Source organism: Silene latifolia, chromosome 7 (assembly GCF_048544455.1).
Source record: "Silene latifolia isolate original U9 population chromosome 7, ASM4854445v1, whole genome shotgun sequence".
Taxonomy (NCBI): domain Eukaryota; kingdom Viridiplantae; phylum Streptophyta; class Magnoliopsida; order Caryophyllales; family Caryophyllaceae; genus Silene; species Silene latifolia.
In genome coordinates, this window is record NC_133532.1 from 93,988,879 (window position 1) to 94,013,250 (window position 24,372).

Here is a 24,372-nt window from a genome sequence, read left to right on the forward strand (position 1 = left end):
ATATATCTTGCCTCCCTCTCACTAGCTTTAACAAAAATCTGCTATCAGTAAAGAAAAGATGCAAAACCGCCTCCTGAATACCATGGAGCAAACCAATCTCAACCAAATCTTTGAATGAGACTAGGCATGACCACTGCATAAATAACGAAAGATAATTTCATTCATTGAACTCCAATTTATTCATTTCTCTTTTATACGTATGTCTATGCACATTTTGCATCGTCAATATCTTTCATTACATTCATAAAAATTAGGATATTTTTGATGTACTCACATAGACGAATTAAACAAGATCCCACATAACTATGCTTTCTATTATACTATATATTGGAAGAAATTTTGAAGATTATTTGTACATATGAATAGTGTCAAAAATAGAAATGAGTAAATTGGAGTCGAAGGGAGTAATAGTTAAATTGCATTTCAAGAACTGGTTGAATAATAATGCAAAACGACTTCCCTCTGCTCTCATGCTAAATGCAATGATCTACTCACTGCACTGCTTTCCTCTCATCTAGCTATGAGATATTTGAATTTATAAAATTACCCGTATCACACGGTGACGATTCGTACCGAATAGGCTATAATGGGATTGTCTCCAGTTTCCATTTTATAGAATAATAAAAAAACTCAGTACAAAAGGAATGATAATGGACAACTTATCTGTACAGACTACAAATTGAGGATTTAATAGACACAGGGCATGTACAACAGCCACAAATGACAAATGTGACTGTTATCTGCGCTTATATCTAACCCGGAGTACAACTAACTATACAATAATAAGTAGTTTCTGGTATCTAAACAAAAATAGCTATAGTTAGTTCATACTTGTCAGTCCGCCCTCTCAAGAAGTTCAAATCGTCTCTCCCATTCTTGTTCTTCATAGTCTTGCTCATCTAGACCCTTCTCTGTGCTGTACACAATACGGTCTTTACCAATCACAGTTCTCTGTGCCATATCTCTAGCACTCAACAGCTGAAAGACCGTTTATCTTTATTAGTTAGCATTCACGTCAGTACATTTTAAACAGTAATCGCTTTCAGTTTACACGCATCCAGATGATAAATCCTAGGTCACGTCCACTTGGGTTCAGCATGTGGATGTGCACGCATAGGGAAATTTTTTTGGAATTAGTCCGTAATGCTCAAAGATTAAACTTTGGTGTTTGGTTTGACATTTAAACTTCTTCATGAAAATGGTATACACGGACTGGGATTTAAACATGCCACAGTTGGCATGCCTATTAAAGAAAAAACCATGTCTATACCCAATACTCCCTCCTATTCACTATATTCTTCCCCTTTCCTTTTTGCACAAGAAATAAGAAAGTGAATTTGGACCACACAAAACACTACCCCACATGCAATTTAATTTGGACCATACAAATCAACCCAAAAAAGGAAATAGGGAAGAAAACCCGAATAATCCGAATAAGGAAATAGGGAAGAATCTATATATATCTATCTATATTAATAAAGGAAGCTTTTTTCGAGCGATTACAGAGAGTCCAACTTTCGTGAATTACCTAAATTAATTATTAATGAAATTATATTTAGAGATAATAATTAGATATATACCAATCAATCGTAGAAGTACTCTTATACATATATTCTATTAATTAATACATTCCTAACATTAGTGTGGAATAATAACAAAAACAAAAGGAAAGTCCTAATATAACTCAAACAACTTAGTGGCATGTGAAATACTATAAATATACTCCGTACAATACACATTTGCAAAATCACACATAACAATGTTTACATTATTGTTGCTAACCATTGATGACTTCAAATGTGTATTATGTTAATGATTACCATGAATTATTGTTAAAATAATATTTGAATTTTTCCTAAATTATATGTGAGCACTTACCCTTACTAATTAATACATGTGTTTATTTATAGGGAAGGAGCAACGAAGGCATGGAGAATAACGAGTGTGATTTTTTCTTGAAGTTTGAAACTTTATCAAATTACGGGTGATAATTTGTACCATCGATTATTGCTAGAATAATATTATTAGAACTTTTTCTTAATTTGTGAATTACATTTGAGCACTAACCCTTACTTATTGATTGATACCTATGTTTCTTTATAGGGACGGAGCAGTGACAGCATGAAATCTTAATTACGGGTGAAATTTGTTCTTGAATTTTGAGTAAGTTATCAACTTTATCAAATTGTAACCTTTTGTTTTTCGGAAGACGGTATTAGTTGTGGGGCCTATTTACTACTGCGACAAAAACCGTTTTATCATTATTGAAATTTGTTTTTGAAGTTTGAGTTCGCTACTTAATATGACGACGACATGTATAGAAAGAACAATTTTGAAGGAAAAAAGCCCCACCAATGTGATTGATTTAATTGTCTGAGCAAATATGTTATGGTATTCCAATGGTCTATTGACTCGATTCTATAGTTGTTATTGCTCGAAAAACCCACGATCAACGATAATTTCGACTTCACGGCTACACTTGTGCTACTTCACCTCTCTGCGAGCGGCGAAGGCATTGGCCAAAATATTGGTAGCACTTTTGGTATATAAGACTACGAGATCTTTAATTTAGAGCTTCACTGTTAACATTTGTATTGTGTACGTAGTTTGTGAGATTACTCAGACATTTTTTAATTTTCATCTTGATAGTTTGCATAGTAAATTACGGAACATTACGTTGTAAATCACTCTTTAAGGGAAAAATATATAAAAAGGTAATAAAGCAAAACAAAACAAAAAACACATGAGTGAACAACTCTTCAAAACAATCACACCCCCCAATTTACGTAGTGTACATTGTTGTATTTTTTGTGATTATTAAGACAAGCTCCTATTTTATTTACCCCCAATCCGGTATGGTCATTTGTTTATCTTTAATTTAGTTTTGGCACAAAGACGGGGAGGTGACCATTTGTGGTGGTTCTTAGTGGATGACAAGTTATAGGTGTGTAATAGTCAAATTACTCATAACAAATTTAACTTCGTAAATAAAATAGGTAAACAAATGACCGTAATGAAGGGAGTAATAGTTTTTTTTAGAACTGAATCTTTCTTCGGAAAGATCTAAATGTAGTAGATAACTAATATAATAATATAATAATAATACTCTAATTACTATATGGAGTACTTTATAGGAAGACTTCTATTACAATTATACACCTCTTAAATTTTTTTTCTAATTTGAGTGATATACAAACTCTAAAAGTGTGGATGCTTACTACCAATATCGTGACCTTGATACAGTTATAAAACAATTGAAGATACTTTTGACTTTTGAACTTTTGACTTTTGAGTAATATTAGAGTCTCCAACTTTTATAGTCAACTACTATTTGCAAATTACCTAATATAAGTAATTCCATACTTGCGTGTTTGTGTTAGATTTAAATGGGTTATAATTTCTTAACCCGAACAATTAAAAAAAAAAAAAAAGGTCAGTTGCTTCGATCATAGCCATATTCATTTAATTTAATCTTTCAAAAATAGGATGGAGAGTACTATATACCGTACATACTATCGTGTCTATATGAATCAGATTTCGAAATAGTAAAATAATACTTCGTACATCATTATTCATATAAACAGTGCCTAACTACTCGCAATCACATACGGACTTTGTTTATATTACCTCCCCTGGTATTATGTACCGATGATTATTACATTTACTTTGATTACTTTAAAGGTTAATGTTTATGTCTTTATTCTTTACCTCAAGATCTCAACACAAAAATATTTTAATTGATATTCGTACGTCCTATTTTAAAATTCTATTTTTACACCTATAGTTTGATTTGATGGAAGATAATATACAAGTTTTTTGTTTCTTTGCAAAGGGTGAAGGAAAACATATAACTTATGTGTTTTTTTCTTATCAAAGCATTCCCAAAGTAAGAAAATAATAACATGAAAATTTAATTTACTTAAAATTTAAAATATTATGAAAAATACCATTGGAGTTCTCTTAAAATTAGAGGCAATTACTTAGTTTTTCTTAGGTGTTTTTAATCTTAGTCGTGTGTGTCTTATTCATTACTGTAATCGTTCTCTTTTGATATTATTTAAATCATGTTAAGTGATCGAATATGGTAAGAGATCGGGATAAAGCTGTACAACAAATGTCTTACTTTTTTTTTTCATGTAAAGATATTAGATAAATTCAGCTTATTACTATCCTAGAATTCTAATTATTTTAGACTATTAAGAATAATTATCAGAGAGAATATTACACGTGGCCCGTGCATCGCACGGGCATTAAATCTAGTATATATATAAAAGAGAGTTTTTTCGAGCGATTTGAGAGCGTCCACATCATCAAAAATTAATTTAGGAAAGTATCATAAATAATAATTTTTGATGTAAAAAATAAAGTGGAGAATCTTTTAATTATTATAATATATATATTTCCTAAATTATATTCAAGTGATATTTCCAATTTTTATATCAAATTTTTACATTTCACTTGACAAAAAATTATCGTTAAAAAAATTATTAAAATAATATAATTAGTTTCGTGGTAAAAAATGCTATCATTAGAGTATAGATTTCATATTATTTGCACATATTAAAACTTCTTAGTATGTAAAATTGTGTAATTTTTAGTATGTTTTGTCCCACATGGGAAAATAACGTAGGTGTGGTGAATATACTACATATAAATAGTAGAATTGTCCCACATTGAAAGATTAGTATAAGGTGATGTGATCCTATGATTATAAATAGGAGACATATTTGGAACTTATGTATCCACCCAAAATTTTTTGAGTCTCATAAATATTGTTTTAAAGAGCTCTTATGATTTTCTATCATTATCTACGATATGATATAAAAAATAAAGTGGAAATCGTTGGGAACTACCCGGGAAAGAGTTAAGAACATGAACAAGAAAATCATAAAATACAAAACTAAAGGTTCTACTAATGGTTGTCTTCTGAATGCAGTAATAGAGCGTTAACGAGTCGTTATATGTACGATGTAGAGATCCCTATCTAATGATCGAAACTAAGTGGATTTACCTTCAAAGAAAAATAATATGTATACAATAGTGGTTTTTTTAAGAAGAGACATGTATTTCTTGGTATGTTATATCTTTCACATTGAAAAATAATGTAGGCATGATGAACATACTACGTCTAAATAATTAAATTATGTATCTCACATCGAAAGAATAGTATACGGTAGGGTGACTCTATAAATATAAACACAAATTCTTGTTTCAGACCGACACTTTTGGTCTTATTTGTCAGACGGATAAAATGTTGTCATTTTTTAAGAAAATGTAACCAATTAATTCACAAAATGTTATGACTAGAGGTGTCATTTTTTACCCTGAAAATGATGTGAACAATAATGGTAACATGTTATAAAAAAATAACAACATTTTATTGTAAAATGATGACATGTTACCCGTCTTATTTCAGACCAAAAGCAATGGTCTTAAGAAAAACGGACTGAAATATAAATAGGAGAAATCCTTGAAACTTAGGTATTAACCCAAAAATTTTTGATATAAAAGATATATACTTTTTAGTATGTTATATGTCCCACATTGAAAAATAATGTAGGTGTGGTGAATATATTATGTATAAATAATAGAATTGTCCCATATATATACATTTTCTATATTATATTAAAGTGATGTTTGTAATTTTGATATAAAAACTTTATATTTCATTTGACAAAAAAGTATCGTATGAAAATTATATAATTAGATTGTGACAAAAAAATACTATCATTAGAGTGTAGATTGGCGTCACAAGTCATAGGAGTAATGACGTTATGACGGAAGTTGTCAAATGGTATTTTGGGAAAGAAAAAGATGAACACAGGGGTACCATTTGTAGAAACTTAAAATTAGGGATACCATGTGTAATCTATCAAAGTTCAAGGTTAGCATGAGAAATTTCCAATATTATAATGATATAGTTAATTAAATTTTCATTTAAAAGAGAGAGATATCCGTACTAATAAAACAATAAAGGGGTATTATTTTTTAATTGTTATTTTATTGTCATGCCATCAAACTTAACGTCCATTTAACAGCCTTTACATTAGGAGTATCATGGGCAAAAAGATGGAACCTCAAGGGTACCATAGGCAGATTCTTAAATGTAGGAGTAACATGGAAAATCTGACAAAATTAAGGGGGTACCACGGGAAATTTTCGTATCTTAATTATGATAAAAAAAAATTGAAGAAAAACAACGTACAAATATTAATGGAGAGTACTTGATCATATTATTAAATTTAAATATAACTATTAGATATAAAGAGTAGCAATTGTCTGTATTCGGTATTCAGGATCTGGTTGGATGTCGAACTAAGTGCAAAAAAGATGGTGTAATTCTGAGTATGTTATTCGTCCCACATTGAAAAACAATGCAGGTTTGATGAATATATACTACGTATAAATAGTAGAATTGTCTCACATCAGAAAAATAATCCAAGTTTGGTAAATATATTACTTATAAATATTAGAATTGTCACACATCGAAAGATTAGTATAAGGTGGGGTGATTATATGATTATAATAAGAGTTAACCCACGTATATATTAATCTTTTATTTTTTTTGAAAGAGATATTTTAATAATATGTAAACAAATCATTAGACATAGAATGTAAACATTAAACCCTTATAACGTTTTTTTTTTTTGCATTATAAATAAGTTAATTACCCCGTTGCAACGCACGGACATTCAAACTAGTATAGTGAATAGGAGGGAGTATTTTTTTGAACTCTTTCTATCGCTAGAGGCAAACATGCCACTATAAATTGCATGTTTACACTGTATCAAGTTAAGATTCCCAATCTCAAATGGACCTATTTTGATAAATAAGCTGTAATCCAAACCAAAAACACCAATAATTCCTTTAATCTTGTTAGAATAATTTCAAAAATATCCGCATAGGGCACAAAATGGAACATCAATGTGACAAAAACCTAAAGACAACAAAATTAAATAATTTACCTTGCGCTTTAGTGAAAGGTCTGGTGACACCAGCGCCTGAGCTCGAAGTTTTCGCAATTGATTCCTTTTTTCTATTTCGGTATTTGTCTTGAGAATGAAAAGCCAACGAACCAACGGTATAGCAAAAAACGAACCTGCATAGACCTGTGAGACTTCTCTTAGTTTCAAATGAGTGGCAAAAACTCTAAAAATACTAAATCAGCAAAGCACTTTAAAGTCAAAAGTGCGCACATCAAATCATATTGTTTAACAAGTGATTCTCCATCTTTACAGAGATACAGAAACGAACACTGTATGTCACGGAAGGCCACTCACCAATTAAATCGTTCGTTAGGGTAAATTTGGCGGAGAATTCTAGAAGATTCAAGGATCTTCTAGCTGTTTCTAGAATCATCTAGAGTATTTTTAGAAGGATCTAGTGTATTCTAAAATTGTGCAAGAGTATTCTAGAGTTATCCAGAATTTTCTAGAATAGTGTGGAAAGTATCTATGTGGTTCTAGACATTTCTAGTATAGAATATTCATGCATATGATAGTGTTATGTAGGGTGTTCTTGGATAGGGTCTAAAATGATACAACAGGAAGTTGTAGGATGTAATTGTGTTGAACTTTCTAGGAAATTTAGGGTAGAAGAAGTGGTCTATATTTAGACAACGCTTGTACATTTGCATTTTGAGTGAATGAGAGTTTCTTTCAAGCTTATAATGTCTTGAGTGTTCTCTTCACTTCAACCTTGATCCTAATAAGCATGAAAGTGAGTGTGAGGGACAATCAAATGGGGATGCATAAATAGCATTTTATTTCTTAGCTCGTGAGCCAATTTGGGAAGCTTGACTCATCAACGACGGACTATTGACAGGCATAGCTGCCACTGCACTACTCATATATATGTAGGTCCGATGAAGAGGTATTGTTATTTGTATCTGTTAGCTTATGAGATTCAAAAGCTGGCCCCCAGATAACCGTCTTAGACGAGTACTCCTCTAATAGAATAGTCGGAGTAAGATGCATTGGTGTCGACTTTAAATAGCTTGCTATAGACTAGCAAGGGTAACATTGGTTCCTCAATTGCTACCCGTAGTTACTACCTAGCGTCCTATTCTCATGAGACCATTTTCTTTAGTAAATGGGCGTCCCAGGCCTTACCCGGATAAGAATTAGGAATGCACGAAGCTCGGACACGTTCCCAGTCACTAATGTCTTTAACCTTGTAATTTTCCATCATAATCCTCCTGAACTGTTGAGGAGGGGGGCTTAGTGTCCTGAGAAAGAAAGATGCATTTTCTTGTGTAAATGAGCATTTTTAGCTAACCCTAAGGAATGAGTGAAGCTCGGACATGTTCCCATGGCTTTAACCTTGTCATGTTCCATCATAATCTTCCCAAACTATACTCCATGTCCCAAGAAAGAAAGACACATCGTCTTGTGCAAACGAGCATTTTTCTAGCTTAACATAGAGTTTCGCCTCTCACAAGACTCAAGAGTCAAGACGAACACTTCTCACTTGTCTTGGAACACTTGTCGTAGATGTTGAACATGCTCTTGCACGTATTTATGAAATTTTTGGACACGCGGACACGGTCAACGATGTGTCTTGACCAATATAATGGACAAGACGCGACACGGCATGACACTTATGTCTCTAAGCCTTTGATATTTTTCAAAGGAAAAAACCCAAAAACATGAAAACTAGATAAAAAAATTAGATGAAAAGCATGTCAAAACTCAAAAGTCAAAATAATGAAAAAGGCCACTAGTTACTACCCCACTCGTCATTCCCTAGACTTATAATTAAGAATAGAAATATGTCACCTCATTAAATGGGCCCAAATAATATTAAGTGAGGTGGATACATGTGGATTTTTACTATTTGATGTTATTTGACATATTTAGTGTGTTTATTTAATTTTAAAAAAAAAATTGTTCTTCTCTCCTTTATTACACTTTTTTTACCAACCACTTTCTTATACTTCCTCCATTCAACTCCACTCTACCACTTTGCTTTTTCACGTTTGCCAACATGTGTTTTATGCGCTAAATATCGCTAGCTACGTATTTGCAAAAATTATAAAAGTTAGATATTTTTAATGTACTCGTAAAGACGAATCAAACAAGATCCCACGTGAATATATTTTCACTTATGTATTGAGAGAAAAATAGAATTGAATGCCTATTTATGAATAGTATACAAAATAGAATATGGTAGAGTGGAGTTGAATGGAGGAAGTATATTTTACTTGGTTTACTTTTAAGGTATTCCGGATCCTTAAATTCTACTTCGATTTTCAAAATTGTTTTAATCTTTATTCTTGATTTAAATTTTAAGTTCTTATAGAAAAAAAATCCGGACTTTGATTTGAAAACCTATAAATTTACCTTGACTTTGTAGTATGTTTCGATCTTCCTTTTGTTTTTCATTTTTCCCTTTTCTTTTTTCGCATTTTGAGGTGTGCGTTCACCCATGGACGGTTCTAAAGGATGATTCATGTTAGCCGACCCCAAATCATTTTGGGATTAAGGCTCTGATGTTGTTGTTGCTGCTGTTGATAAATAAAGCCCAAAAATCAAAGCCCCACTTATAAGTACAAAGTTAAAATTGACCAAAGCATAAGATAACCTAAACCCTAATAATGAGACACCGCCGCCGCCTGAGGAACAAACCAATCACGACAATGTGAAGGTAAGATTTCATTGCTATATCGTGTGAGTGTAGTGTCTATATGCGCCGTGTCAAACATGTGTCACGTGTCGTGTCCGCCGTAGTGTCGTGTCTGACACGCGTGATAGATACACGGTGAACCGTGCCGGAGTAACAAAGATCATCGAGATAGACCACCACGAAGTTGTCGAGAAATGGGTGAAATATCTTGTTCATGAGAGTGCAAAACGTTGTTGAGGCTTTGGTAAGGTCAAAAGGTATCACTAAGAACTCGATAGCGGAAAAAAAACGTAGTTACTAAGGCGTTGCTGTGGCCAAAAGACATCACTAAGAATCCGCAGGACTCATATCGAGTCACACCGGTAGGCTTTGACTCCTCGCCTTCACCTATACGTACTCTCTAATTACCTTCCTTACCAAAGTTACCAAAGAGAGATTGGGTACTTGTTCTTGACGGTAACCTTGTTCTAAGATAATCGTTGCACATGCATAAGGATCCATCATGCTTCCCTTAAAAGCAAGATTGGTGCTCCGTGAGGGGCCTTTGATGGCCTAACAAAGCCAGCATCCAAGGGTACTTATGTTGCTTCTTCACTTCTTCTAGTTCGGGTGGTGCTATTCGGTATGGACCCATGGCCGGCGGTCGGTTTCCCCCTCTTAAGTGGAAGCCTTTTCGGCAATGGGGGTAGCATGCTTGAACCTCCATCTGCGCCTCCGATGGTAAAGAGGGTGAATCCTTGATCATTGCCACTAGGTGTGTTGCCTCACGATGTTCTAAATGTTTTAAATTGGAGTGCGGCCCTCCGCACGAGAAAAAATCTCGGTTCTTTAGCTTGCTATTCTCCTTGGTCTTGCCCGTGTCCTCGGGAAATCTAGAACTAGACAAGCTACTAGAAAAGCGGGAAGTTGCTCCCCACCTTTCTCCTTGCATTATATGCACTGATCACGCTTCGGTTCTATCATTAGCTCGTAAAGGGACTCCGGCACGTTGATAGCCTCCGCTAGTGTCTTGACATTTCGACGTTTCAACCCTGACCCATCATTGTAGCCAACTTATGAAGTCGAGAAACGAGAAATGCTCTCGATCTCCGATAAGAGCGAGGAGTAATGTTTTATATGATCCCGAATCGATCTTGTACGCTTTAAGAGGCTGGTATCTCCTGCGCATTGCCCAATCCTCCCACATATGTATTGATGCGACATAACTCCTCATCGACTTGGCGTCTCCTCCACCAATAGATACCATACCATACTCAGATAAGTACATAGTAGCGTTCTTGATCTTTGATGCATCCTTGGTTGCTCGAAGGACATCAAAATATTGTTCAAGTCCCATAGAAGATGTCTACTATCTTGGAATCCTTTGCCATTAAACTTTGGTGGCTCGGGAACCTGGGTCTTCTCGTGAATGGTGGCATGTCGTGCCACAACAGTTGATAGAGGGCAAAGATCAGTTTGCCTAGCTAAAAGAATGATGCGACATAACTCCTCCTCATCGACTTGGCGTCTCCTCCACCAAAAGATACCATACCATACTCGGATAAGTACATAGTAGCGTTCTTGATCTTTGATGCATCCTTGGTTGCTCGAAGGACATCAAAATATTGTTCAAGTCCCATAGAAGATGCTACTATCTTGGAATCCTATGCCATTAAACGCTGGTGGCTCGGGACCTGGGTCTTCTCCTGAATAGTGGCATGTCGTGCCACAACAGTTGATAGAGGGCAAGATCAGTTTGCCTAGCCACTTCCTCATAAACCATGTGAGCCACCTGCTCACGGACCAAGCATGTGAACTCCCCTCGTAAGGAACCAGCAAACTCGTTGAATAAGCCTTGAACCTTACCCTTGAGATCCTGGTCATCTTACTCCACTCTTGTCCCTTTCCTCCCTTTCCTGAAGGTCCTTAATACTCTCCCCCGGGCATAACGGGTCTTAATGCTTCCCTACACACTCCCCCACGGTCCCACAAGGATCGCTACGTACTTGTCCACCCCAAAATTTGAGAGTCTTTCTTCTTTGGTGGGCTGGTCGAATTTCCTAGAACTCTCACATCCTCCAACATGCTAGTACTTGCGTCGTGTCCCGACATATCCCCAAACTAACTCTGATATTACTAGTCACGAGATGATACATCCAACGCACAACCCACGTATCACGTATGTGTGCTACCTAACTTGCGATCCGCTGTAAGCTATGTCAAACAAAACCCTTAAGATGCTAAGACAATGCGTAAGTCTAAGCTATGTCAAGCAAAACCCTTAAGATGCTAGGACAATGCCCAAGTCGATGGACGAGGAAGTGTTAGCTTGGAAATGAGAAGACTTAGATGCTCAAGAGTTGGTTGTTTGTATTAAAAAAGTTTTATACTTGGAGCATACAATGTGAGTTTGTGTGAATGGATTGCGAATGAATGCTAAGGACCCCTATTGACAGGGCTCCTAGGAACATTCTATTCCTTACGATGTCCTAGCACGTTGTAGACTCGACTAGAACTTACATAGCTTTCTAGCATGTACAAGCTTATCCTAGATCATTCTAGTATGTACACGGTATGCCTAAACATATTTAAACATATCTAGATACTTTCGTAATGTTCTAGGATAAGTCCGCACCAGTCTAGAAGTCTACCGTCCTTGCTAGAAGGCCCTTGATGCTCCTTAAAGGTTCCGGATTGTTCCGGGCTGCTGTAAATGGTTCTCCATGCTTCCGTAATGTTCCTGACAGCCCCCATGATAATTAAGTTGTTCATGCGAAGAACCGCGACTTTATCAGTAGGCCGAGAAGTCGCCGGCCTTAGGTAACAGGTTGACCTTAACAAAGCTTAAGGTAGACAAACCAATCGAAAGGATTTGTCGGGACCTAGGGAGTAGAGGTAAACTGGAAAACTAAACTTTTCCCACTTAATGTTACACTTTTATTTTAAGTTGCTTAGCTACACAACAAACAGTTCAATCCTTTAAACCTACGTAATCCAGACTTACCCATAAATAATTAGAAATTAACTTCCGTCTCCTTGTCACTTACCCTATCTACCTCGTTAGTGTTCATTAGGATTATTTTTGTTTAGAATGTTATGATTTAGCCCCCATCAGCTTAAGTTTGATGTTACATGCTACTTAATTGCTCCGGAGTTATAGAGTCTTTTTTTTATGAGATAAGAGAAGTTCTACGTTGCTTCTCAATAGGTGCTCTATCAACATGCTTTCATATATAACAAAAACAATAAAAACACAATTCATATAAACCCATCTTCTCTCTCTTTCTTTAGTATTTTCTCCCTTATAAAATCATCACTTCACTTTGCTCTTGAAACAGAGTTTTAGAATAGTCACATGCAAGTAGGGTACGGAACTTTTAAGCAATAAAATACTTCATCCAACCCAACCTACCTTAAATTAAAATACCCCTCACAAACAATCAAATAGGTGGTAAACAAATGAATGAGACGAAGGGAGTAATTATTCTACCTGACTACCCATGTATAACAAGTTGAGGTTAAGGTGGGGCCCCTTAGAGCGTGCGTGGATTTTTGAAGAAAGAAATGAGTTGAGCATTCTAGTCATTTCATTTCATATGATCGAGGCTCGCCCAAAATAGAACACAAGCAACCAAATAAAACGGACTAAAATGAAAAACATAAGGCAGTAGCAAATTACACTGTATCAAGTATCAACATTTCAGCAAGAACATGAGGTCACAAATAGCAGTACAAGGCAAAAAACATCAATGCATGCACGGACTAGTTAGAACTCATCAAATGACAATCCAAAGATGGGAATAGAAAGGAGGGAATGTGATGTTTTTTCAACCATTTTTAACAGTAATCTTCCAAGTAGTATCAGGTTAAATGTGGCAAATAAATGCAAGGTCCTCAAGTCAGGACAAACCTGAAGCAGAGGTAATAATGATTCAGCAAATGAGATGAACCCATTTGGTTTTACTGCCATGTCCCTTGAAATAAGAGTAGAAAAAATAAGATCAGATTTTAAACACATTAAATTTATGCATATACAAACACAGAGACCGACAGAAAAAGGGCCAGAAATCACACTTCAGCAAGGTGCTGAGAACAATAACTCCGAAAAAGTTAAGAGCACCCAGTCCAATGACAGCCGCTCTATCAGCAACATTTGTTTTACTGCACGAAAACAGCAAGTGTAAACGGACATGAAGCAAAAGAAACCCTCAAAAGTCAAAACTACTGTCTCAAACCTGAACTGCAACTTCTTTTCTTCAAAAAACTCTTGTACTCTTCCATCCCAATCAGACCATCTTGTCCCAACATACTCCTTTTTTCCAGTCCTATTGAAGGATGCAGTTCGCTGAAGTGATGGAAATCTATATAAGATATTTCCCTGCAATCAAACAGAAGACTTGTCACTTAGGTGGGTGTTTGGTTCGGGAAAGGGTAAGAAAATAGATATCAAGAAAGGGGTAGAAGGGGAATGGAAAAGTATTCCCTTGAATAGCCTAGGTGATTGGTTAGGAACTAAAAAAAAAAGAACAATCATCACAGCCACCTACCCTGCTGTCCCGTCGCTTGCGTCCCCGTAGTCATATCCATTGACACCCCAACCTCGTTTAACCCCAAGCCACATCACCAAAACCGCCAGCCCCACCCTTAAACTTCCTTCACCACCACCCCCTCCCACCCCCCCCCCCCCCCCCAAAAAAAAAAAAAACACCCAAAAAGTCATCCACCACCTCCAAAAACTTCAGAGGTGTGGCTTGGGATTCACGAAAGGTGAGGCTTGGGTGTGGTATGCGTCTGTGGCGAGGGGGCGGCGACGGCGGTGGGTGTCAGTAGGATAGAAGTTGGCGGTGGTCATGGTAGGGACGTGGGTGGCGCTTGGGTGTGGAGGAGCGTCACCAACGAGGGGACGTCGACATGACGAGGAGGTGAGGGAGGCCGGCGCCCGTGGATGGTGTCGTCGGCATTGACAGATGGGTGGTGGGTGTGAGTTCATGGTGGTTGTAAATGGTAGGGAGGATGGTGGTTTGGTTAGTAGGAAAAGGGAATGGGTTACCTTTGGGGTGGGAGTAAGGAGTTAGAGAACTTTGAGGGAAGGGAAGGGAAATAAATGATAAAATGGGATAAACAAACATCAACAAAAGTTTGATACCCTTACCCTTAAATGTTCCTCAGGCCCGGAGTATAATACATATATATGCTACCATGAATGACAACAATATAATAAACCCCTATAATGAGATTATGAGAACCCCATAGTGGTAACAGATCCAAAGAGACATTTGGTCACCATCATTGTAGAGACGTAGAAAAGCAACCATGATGAATATAACCGCTAAGCAGAGAATAAAGAAGGTAGGAAGAAGCCTAAGATACAAAACTAATCCGGCATGGTGTCTATGTATCAGCGACTAAATTGAAAAAATTGGCAACATAGTTACACAATTAAATAAGAGTATCGCCCTATTATGTAGACAAATATGATATGTGATGCAAGAACATGTGACCAACCTTATATCGAGGATGCAAATGTCATCATAAACATGGCAGGTGGTACAAAGCATTGAGATAAAAGATACGGGCAGGATACACCAAGGATTGAAATAAACGTAAGACCATATTACAAGTTGGATGCGCGGGAAATAACATGGGTGATGGTTACAAGCGTGCCTGGAACAACTAAATTGTGCGTATTGTCTTGAGCTGAATCAGATGAGCAAGACTGATAAAAAAAACAGTACTTTGTTATTTTCATATTGAAATATTGTAAGTAAATAAATAGGGTCTGGAGTGTAATCATTAGGCTACTTTATCGACCTTGGAGAACAAAAGTCTAGCCTATAGGGTGTCATCATTAGCCTAGACTCTAGGGTCTCATAATTAGCCTAACTAGTAGGCCTTGGAGTGCAAGGCTAGTTTTGTGATATAAGCGCTATTGTGATGGAAGCACTGATATCAAATGCTTTCGAGAGCAAGGGAAGTACCTCTCTAAAAGGAGATCACATCACCTTGGCAAGACATCACATGAAATCAGAATTAAATTTGAATTTTCTCTCAAAGTCCTGTCTTGTGAGCTGCAACTTTCTTGTAGTTTTTGTTCATTCTGGTTGTGAATCACGTTCAAAGTTTCGACTTGGGTGAGTTAATCCAATGGCTAAACACACATCCTTCTACTTCCATAACGTCACTATTCCAAAGGTACTGTTCAAGGATACTATTCGCAGTTTCGCGCAAAAGGAAAAACTTTTTCATCGTTACTGTTCACGTGATCAGTACCGTTCTTACGCACCAAAACCGACCCGGTTTTTTAGTTGGTCGCTTCCGCTATTGTATCAACACGTCTGAAGTGTTGCAACTTGCAAGGAAATTTCGGTAATAGTTCTCATTGGGAAATGCTATGAAGAACATCTCACGTACCCCTCCCTTTTTAAAGCCATCTCATGTTCCCCTAATTTTATACTTATCCAAACTGTAACCTAGATTGTATAAGAGTTAAATTTTTTTATTAGTTGATGATGTGGAATTTGAGAATTTCTATGGTGTACCAAATTCAGTTTTGACATATGTTTGACACATAATTCTATCAATTTAATATCCACCCACATAAGCTTGACGCGTTTTCTGTTCTTTTGTCATATGAGTTGTAACGCAATTCAATCTTAGCTCATTCAGTTTCATGTCAATATGTGGCTTGTAAGGGTCATGTCTTGCTCTGATGTATCTGACACATCGTAGGTTATATTGTCTCATGCTCGGGGTTGAAATGCAGCAATGTCAGGGGAATGACGAGCCAGATTAAAATAGGCGCAAGCCATACGGCTAAGGCCTAATATGCTTCTACTATGAGGATCACACGTCCCAACGATTCCTCAAGGGTAAATGGTGAGAACGCATTTTTGGGTGAAGAGGCACTACTGTGTAATAGGGAATATTGACGAAAACAACTCTAATCTGGGTATCTAATTTCTCAACAAAGTTCATGCACAGATAAATAGTTAAAAAAAATTCAAACAAACCTCTTCATCCACTTCTGGTTGACCATCAAACCGTAGAAGCACTGGTAGTATGTATGAGTCATCATTCTGAGAAAAGACAGGGATAATAGCATAAGATCTAGACTGTTATAAATGGGAATTAATACCATGCATCTGCTGAATGAAAATATGCATATTGTGATACATCATTAAAGCAATATATCTAACAAGAGGAAGGGGGAACGGCAAATAGTTAAACACAAACAAAAAAACAAAAACAAAAAATATTGCCTGTAAAATATACCCAGTATGTTTCAATATTTTCTTTACTTATATTTTAAGAAGTGTACGAATATGCTATAAGAACACACAGATACATCAAGTGTTGAAAAATCACTTCACGAGTAGTACTAAAAATTGAAACTCGCTATACTACGTACTATTCGTAAAAATATAGAATTGGAGAGGCCATAGTGGAGGGAAATAATCCGTGTAGATGATAAAGGGTGATTCTCTTCAAAATCTTTTCTATTATTCTCATAAAAGTTTCGAATTACTTCTTCAATTGATTTTTCTTTTATTTTACTTTTTTCTTTATACAGTATTAGTTTGATTTACATTTTATCAATTTTCTTAAATAGTTCTATGACTTCTGTGCATTCTTAATTTTGACATTTTTCCTTTTTTCATGTTTACCTTTCCATTTTTTTTTCATTGGTTCACATCTCATTGTCGGTTTATTGTTAGGTGAGCGCAAATCATTTAAGGTTCAAGACTTACATGTGGATCACCAATGGCCAACAACATTTATCAATAGTAGTCAACCCTTACTCTGTTTCCATGGAGGCATTTGGAGGGAAAGAGATACATTTTCCCTTGCTTAGTTAGCCAAATAGTATTGGACGGAAGTAAAGGATTTCCCTCCTCCATGACAAATCAAAATTCCTCCATAGAAAAAATGAGGGAGAACTCCGTTGATCCATTTCCCCTCCCTTCTCCCTCCCTCATGTCCTCTCCCCTCCCCTTCCCTCCTTTTTTCTGCCTAACAAAGTATAGCCATCCTCCAAAACAATAATAAGAACAGTGGCAGTGATCTAATGGATAACACCAATATAACACAACATTTGGATCAAAAGCTGGACACCAAGCAAAATTCACACATTTTAGCTTCTAACTTATATCCCTTATGCCTTGCTTCCTCCCTCTTTTAGTATAATGTTGACTGTTCCTAAATCTTAATACTCCCTCCATCCCAATCAACAGTTATCTATTTGACTTTTTTGTGACGATTTCAAACAAACTATTGATTAAAACGGATGGAGTAGTAGGTATGTTACTGATGTAAAACATTTCACGAAAATGCTGTTACTAAACTTGAATGATGACATAACCAATTAACCAAGGCAATAAAATTTCAATTTGAAACTTGATCTACAACCTGAAGTTTGTCATTCCACCACAAAGGCCGGTACCGACCCAAAATGATGGCATATTAAATCTCTGAAACCTTTTTAACTTAGCCATGAGGCAATTATTGTATTAAATCTAGGCCGTGAAGCTATTGCAACATTTTTCTTCTATAATGCCCACATTTATATGGCAATAACCGATATCAGATTGTATTCCAAGTTCTACTCTCAAACCAAGATTGTACGCCATGAGTGAAGTGTTGGGGACTACATTCTATGCCATGGACATTAGTCTAGGTAAGCGACCAACAAAATAGAAGTTCTCAACTGCCCAACTAGAGATTTAGGTAAGTTTACTGATAAGCTACTGTAGATTACATTGTTTGGAACTAGCAAGTATGAGGCTTAGTTTCAAACCAAGATTGTACACAATGAACGAAGTGTTGGGGACTACATATTTACTATGGACATATGTCCGGGTAAGTGATCAACAGAATAGAAGTTCTCAACAGCCCATCTAGAGATTAAGTAAACAAGAAAAAGTGCCGCTGGAGCTTACCGATTAGCTACTGTAGCTAACATTTCTAGAACTAGCAAGTATGAGAATTACTTTCACCAAGAACTATTCTAAAACTGGCATAAATGAAGAGTATCAGAAATGAACCTTGTCCTTTGTGTAAACATCTAAATATGGGGCAAGCTCATCTGCTGTCACCACACCGCCGTTTGACGTTATATACTGGCCAATCTGGCAAAAAGGAGCATACATGGTGCAATCAGTTATAAAGCAGAGACAAGTCAACATGTATATTTCGTCAATCGGGCCAAAAGTGCCAAGCAATTGCCAAAACTGAAGTGTGATAGAGCAATAAGATACCAACTGGTAAAATTAATGATGTGGAAATATAGGCTTAATGATGATATCTGAAGCAAAGAAGACATGTGCCAGCTAAATCAACCACAAATTGAGACAGTAGCAGATAAGACGTCGTCAGGACTTTAGGTTGAAACATGAGATGCAAAAACAAACAAGAAGCTCAGGCCAAGATGCTTATATAAACATGGTTGGCCTTGTGGTGAATCTTCTTGTATCCATGCTCCCTTGCACCTCAAATTAAATTCACTCAAACTCAATGTTCGAATCATGATTCACGGCCCCATAAATGGAAATTAATTTCAAACATGATGTTGCAGACCATAAAGACACTATATAGCTATTTCTGCCACTGGACGGACAGAGATAAGCGTTGGCAACATTACGGTGGATGAGGGTTCAGTACTTTGATGTTTACAGACATAAACTGCATAAAAGTAAAAGGTTGAACAGAGTTTTGTAGAGGGGCGTGGTTACCGGATTCGCTAGGAATACACCCTTACCGATTCGCGATTCGCGATTATAGAATGTGTGTTGTATGTATTTTCAATAAGTGACTGAATAGAATTCACTCTTAACAATTCGCGATTCGTAGGGTAAAGAGGTACAGGACAGACTTTGAAGCAAACAACAATACCGAAGAGAATTATTTCACGTCGGGTTGGAAGTCATTGAGGATAACATTTATTAACAAGGAAAATCGCTACCTCAGAGAAGTTACAAAGCAAATAAACCTTCTTACACAGATTATGAAATGTAATAATCAAACATGAGCAATCTACAAACAGGATAATAACGAAACGGATACAAAAAAAATGAGGTTTAGTGAGTGGCCTTATCGTCCTACATCTCTTCCTAATGCCTATACTTGAATCATATTACTAAAAGTGAGAGCCATTTCACTTCATTGTTATGACATTAGAAAAATAAGAAGCAGAAAAAAAAAAAGTGCAAATCCCGTAGACAAGGACTGCCTGGGTTAGAATGAATGATTGGGGGATAGAGAACCCACTGTCAATTATCCCATTGTCCTCTTTGTCAAATAGTGGGCTCAATTACGTGTACAAATTGAATAAACATCATGAGATCTGTGTAATTTTGTACACAGAACACATATGACATGGTCTATGATTCCCATACTAACAAAACCACTATATCAGCAAGGGGAGCAATCACATTCTGCCAGTATACTCTGTACAGGAAAATATTATGCCAGTTGAGATAGCTAGATTTTTAACAATCCAACACTCAATGTTCAACGACCTACTAGCTGGGCAAAAAAAAAAACTTGCCAATATACTTATTAAATTAAGAACACGGGTAAGATTGCGTACATTTGACCCCCTCTTACCACGCAATTTGCAGGAGCCCTTGGGGCAGTTGGGTATTATTGTTATTGCTTTTTTTTTTTTTGTATTAAGCTAATAAAACAAGTTGAAAAGGTTGATTTTTACCATGTCTATGAATATCACCCTATTTGATCAATTTGGCATCAAACTTCGTCTTTCTTAATGCTTACCACCTATTTTAATGTTTTCCCAATTGACAAATTGACACTAATATTGCCAAAAAAAAAAATATGCAAATCTCTTTCCACTTTTTATATTTAACCAAGGACTACATTAGATATCAGTTTTGTGTCTACCACCGACATGGGCAAGCCATCATCGCAGGCCTAATTCACTTAATACATTAGATATCAGTTCCCCAACTTTGTTTGAAAAATACACAGCACTTACTAAGGGAAGATAAAGATTGTCTCAATTTGAAGATATACAACTAAGAATAACTTTCAATTGCATTACGCTGAAAATAATAATCCATGAAAAGCAATTTGTATAAAAGTTTCATGAATAATCCATGCGCATTCGCTTTGGCATCAAGGATTCAACTTTGATGACACTCACCACAGCGTGTAAGGATGTTGCCCTTTCTAACACAATATTTCAAAAATTTATACATATTTATTTTCAATGGACCTTGGATACCCCGATATAATTATCACTACTTTGGCCGAACTTTGTTATTTCTCATTTTACACAAACTATGATATGTTGTCATTACAAATTGACTCATGTCTGAAGTGACCTAGAATAATCCAGACCGTATTCAAGCAGTTGCATCATCTATGATGCTACAAAGAAAAAAGAATTCTAACAATACTTAGGATTTGCAATCCTGAACTGAACACGCATCGCATAACTTTCCTACTTCTAACGCTGTTGTTTAAGACAACTCTGACTTTTTTCCGACACCATACCACCTTTAATAAAATAAAGCAATAAATAAATAAAGCAATATAAAGTGCGAAGTAGACAACGATTATGTATTTACTAGGGGAGAATAAGAACCAGCAACACAGACACTGCACGAAACAATAGAAGATTGAGTGCAGTTTCCAAATATTACCATCTTCCATCTCTCTTCTTCAATTCCTTGATTTGGATCACCATCACCAAACACGTAAGAGAAGACCTAAAACATAGGAACTCAAGTCAAAATGTTCTCTTGCCAAGCCAAAAAAAAACACTCATCAGTTGAAGTTTTCATAACCAAGATTCATTTAAGAGCATGTGACCAAAGAGGTCTTCTAACTCACTGATTCAAGGAAGTTCATGCCTTGCTTGTCTGTTCTTCTTGGTCCTCTCCTATAGTAATCTCTATCCCAGTACCTAGTAAAGTACAAAATTAACAAAGGTTTTACTTTCCATGACGTAGCCACGTAGGACAAAGGTATAATTCTAAAAATGAAATGTGACTAAAATTTGCATTTAGATCGAGTAATGTGCAGAGGAGGGTAAGAAGTGTGAGTCTCACGAAACAAAATAAACATTTCAAACAATGGGTAAGAAGTATAATAATGGATAATATGGTTGATTAAGTGAAGTAAAGAGAGTTACCAGAACAAATCTCGCGTATTATACAAGGCAAAATCCAAATTAATAAAGCTGTCTCCTCGCCTCCTCCGACTGTTACTGTTACTCTCTCTATTGCTGCGGAAACCATAATGTCAGCATTCAGCAACTATCATAAAAAGAATTGGATGTTGAAAAATGAGGTGATTATGATACCTTTCAGCTGAGGTGGCGATAGCTATGATAGCTGTAAAGACAATAACTATTGAAGCAATTAATGTAGTCCCGAAGGAAACCCTAATAAGATACTCAGCTGCAGACTGCGAAAAAGTATAGCAGAATAGATTACAAGGCGGAAAGGGAGGGGAATGAGGATGAAGCAATTTGAAAATGAAAGGATGATCATACTTTAGCCTTTTCAGCCCAAGGTTCAATTTTCATCCTGAGGGACTTGGCCACAAGCTTAGAGCGATAGTCGTTTGGGAAAACATACAAAACATCACCTTCATCTGATACCTGCAACAAAGTTATGAGTAGTTGTTGTTAATGTTAGTTAATTATGTAGGGGTAGGGGTAGGGGTAGTTAAATTAAATTATACCTCCAAGAAGCCATTAGTGTCAGCAGCAAGAGCTTGGAGAGCTTTTTGAGCTTGTGTTAGTTTAAGGCCAGCTTTAGCAGCAACATCACCAATAGTAACCCTACCACCAAGGGAATCAATTGCGTCCATGGAACGCTTTCGAATATCGGAAGGCAGATAGTCGCTTTCAACAACACCACCCGGCTTAATTGGCGACGGAACATTTATGCTACTTGCTCTCACAACCCTAACCCTAAACCTCAACCTAATTCTAGGGTTCCTCAATCTAAGGGACAAGTCGAGCTGCTTATTGTTCGGAAGGGAATTTCTGGAGAAACAGATATTATGGCGGAACTTGAGACTTGAGGATGACAAACAACTTGATATGGAACTCATTTCATTAAAGTATTCCACAGATATACATACACTTTATAATAATCTTAATAATTTGGGCTCTTCTTCTCAGCCAATTGCCATTTAAGTTACGAGTTGACTGACTGATATCACGGCGTTTCTTTTGGGAGTTTTTGGAGGGCAGACTGTAGAAGAGGTGAGGAGGCCGTGAGTGGCTTAAAACGCAAAACAAAGTACGGGGGTGTTATTCTACCAATACCCACTAAGAGAATAAGAAAACTGAAAATTTTCCCGTCTAAATGCTATTAGCTAGAAATTGGGCCTAATTTTATCTAGATGTGTATTGGACCTAATATATGGCATTTATGTGTCAATAGACTCACAGTATCTTACCAAACACCACAACTTTTATAGTTGGGCTAAATGTGTTTTATTGATTATTATCCCATTAGTCCAATATATTTATCTTAAATGTCATAAATATTATATTTAAAACGTATGCAAATTTTACTCATTTTATTAAAATCAGTGTGCTTTTCACTTTTTTATTCTTTAAATTTTTTACTCCGTTTAAATTGTTACTCCGTATGTAGTAACAAAAATTACAAAAATAGTTATGCTTCAAATACGTAAAAATAAGCATAAGTTTTGTAAACATTCTTATTTTTTTAAATATAAACTTATTCCGAGTAAAAATGAAAGATTCGCTCTATTTTAATTTTTAGTATTTTTGCACATTAACAATTGTAGATAATTAAAAATAAAATTCAAAGTTCATTTATATACTATTATTAACTCTAATTATTAAGTTCTCTACACATAACCATCTAAAATACCGTGCATTCGCACGGGCTCTACACTAGTTTTGATATTCACACATCTTAACCAACAACATTCACTAACACAAAAAATCTCACGGACGGACATTATCCATCTAAAATTATAGACGGGATATGCGACCACTTACATAAGAAGACAACCAACAAGTGGGATGGCGGGTTACTTTTTATGCAAAAATGAGATTATTTGACCCGTCTACATCTTTAAACGGATATACATATCTACAATGAGACTAATTGAATATTCATCACATTTTCCCTCTCAGTTCCCCTCCTTAATTTCTTTCTAATACATTTCTCTCTAATTTCACATAACTCATTCTCTTCTAATTATACATCACCTTATTTTCGGCTAGAGTTGTCGTCGTAGGGGAGGGAGTTCGCCGGCGGAGTAGATCGACGACGGTGAATCGCAATGGATATTGGATTAGGGTGGTTGCGTGGGGTAGGGATGCCCCAAGTCGAAGAATTGCTAAACCTCTTACTTTGTAAAAGAAAATTAGAGTGACTACCCGATGGAGGACAGTTATGCTCACCTAGTTGAAGGAATCGAAATCTTTGTTGACATGCAAATATGGCAGTGGTAGTGTATGAAGACAACAAATTTGTTAACGCAATACACAAATTATAATGGAATAATTAATTTATTAACCTTAGTTACTAGGAGAAAGCATCCTTGAGCATCCACATTGAAGAGGATGAACCATCCTTTTAGCACTCTCTTTCATCTAAAAGGATGTCCTCTTCAATGTGGAACTATTGTTACATGTGCTCTTTGAAGGAGGAAGACGAACACTTCCTCTATTTTAGAGGTTATGCAACATTAGCCCTTGTGCCCACTAGTCATCCATCATCTAGCATGTGACATCTAATTTATTTCTTTTTTATTTTT

General features: G+C 36.1%; 1 protein-coding gene across 1 annotated transcript; it reads right to left on the reverse strand.

Moving 5' to 3' along the window:
- Positions 1 to 577: 577 nt before the first annotated feature.
- Positions 578 to 22,905, reverse strand: LOC141592370 (uncharacterized protein At5g03900, chloroplastic). The gene is made up of 13 exons (XM_074413001.1): positions 22,309 to 22,905; positions 22,118 to 22,225; positions 21,926 to 22,029; positions 21,755 to 21,847; positions 21,454 to 21,526; positions 21,264 to 21,329; positions 18,645 to 18,728; positions 16,614 to 16,679; positions 13,839 to 13,981; positions 13,678 to 13,764; positions 13,514 to 13,577; positions 6,966 to 7,109; positions 578 to 978 (listed from the first exon to the last, which is right to left on the reverse strand). Exons 1-13 carry the CDS (start codon positions 22,681 to 22,683, stop codon positions 835 to 837), a joined length of 1,551 nt encoding a protein of 516 aa, XP_074269102.1. The 5' UTR covers positions 22,684 to 22,905; the 3' UTR covers positions 578 to 834.
- Between the last annotated feature and the right edge of the window lie 1,467 nt (positions 22,906 to 24,372).

Excerpts from the sequence above, each read along its gene's own strand:
- LOC141592370 (XM_074413001.1), bottom strand. The coding sequence starts at position 22,683 with ATGAGTTCCATATCAAGTTGTTTGTCATCCTCAAGTCTCAAGTTCCGC. Across the intron at positions 22,226-22,308 it reads ACACTAATGGCTTCTTGGAG|GTATCAGATGAAGGTGATGT; the intron begins GTATAATTTAAT and ends ACTTTGTTGCAG. Across the intron at positions 22,030-22,117 it reads CTTGGGCTGAAAAGGCTAAA|TCTGCAGCTGAGTATCTTAT; the intron begins GTATGATCATCC and ends ACTTTTTCGCAG.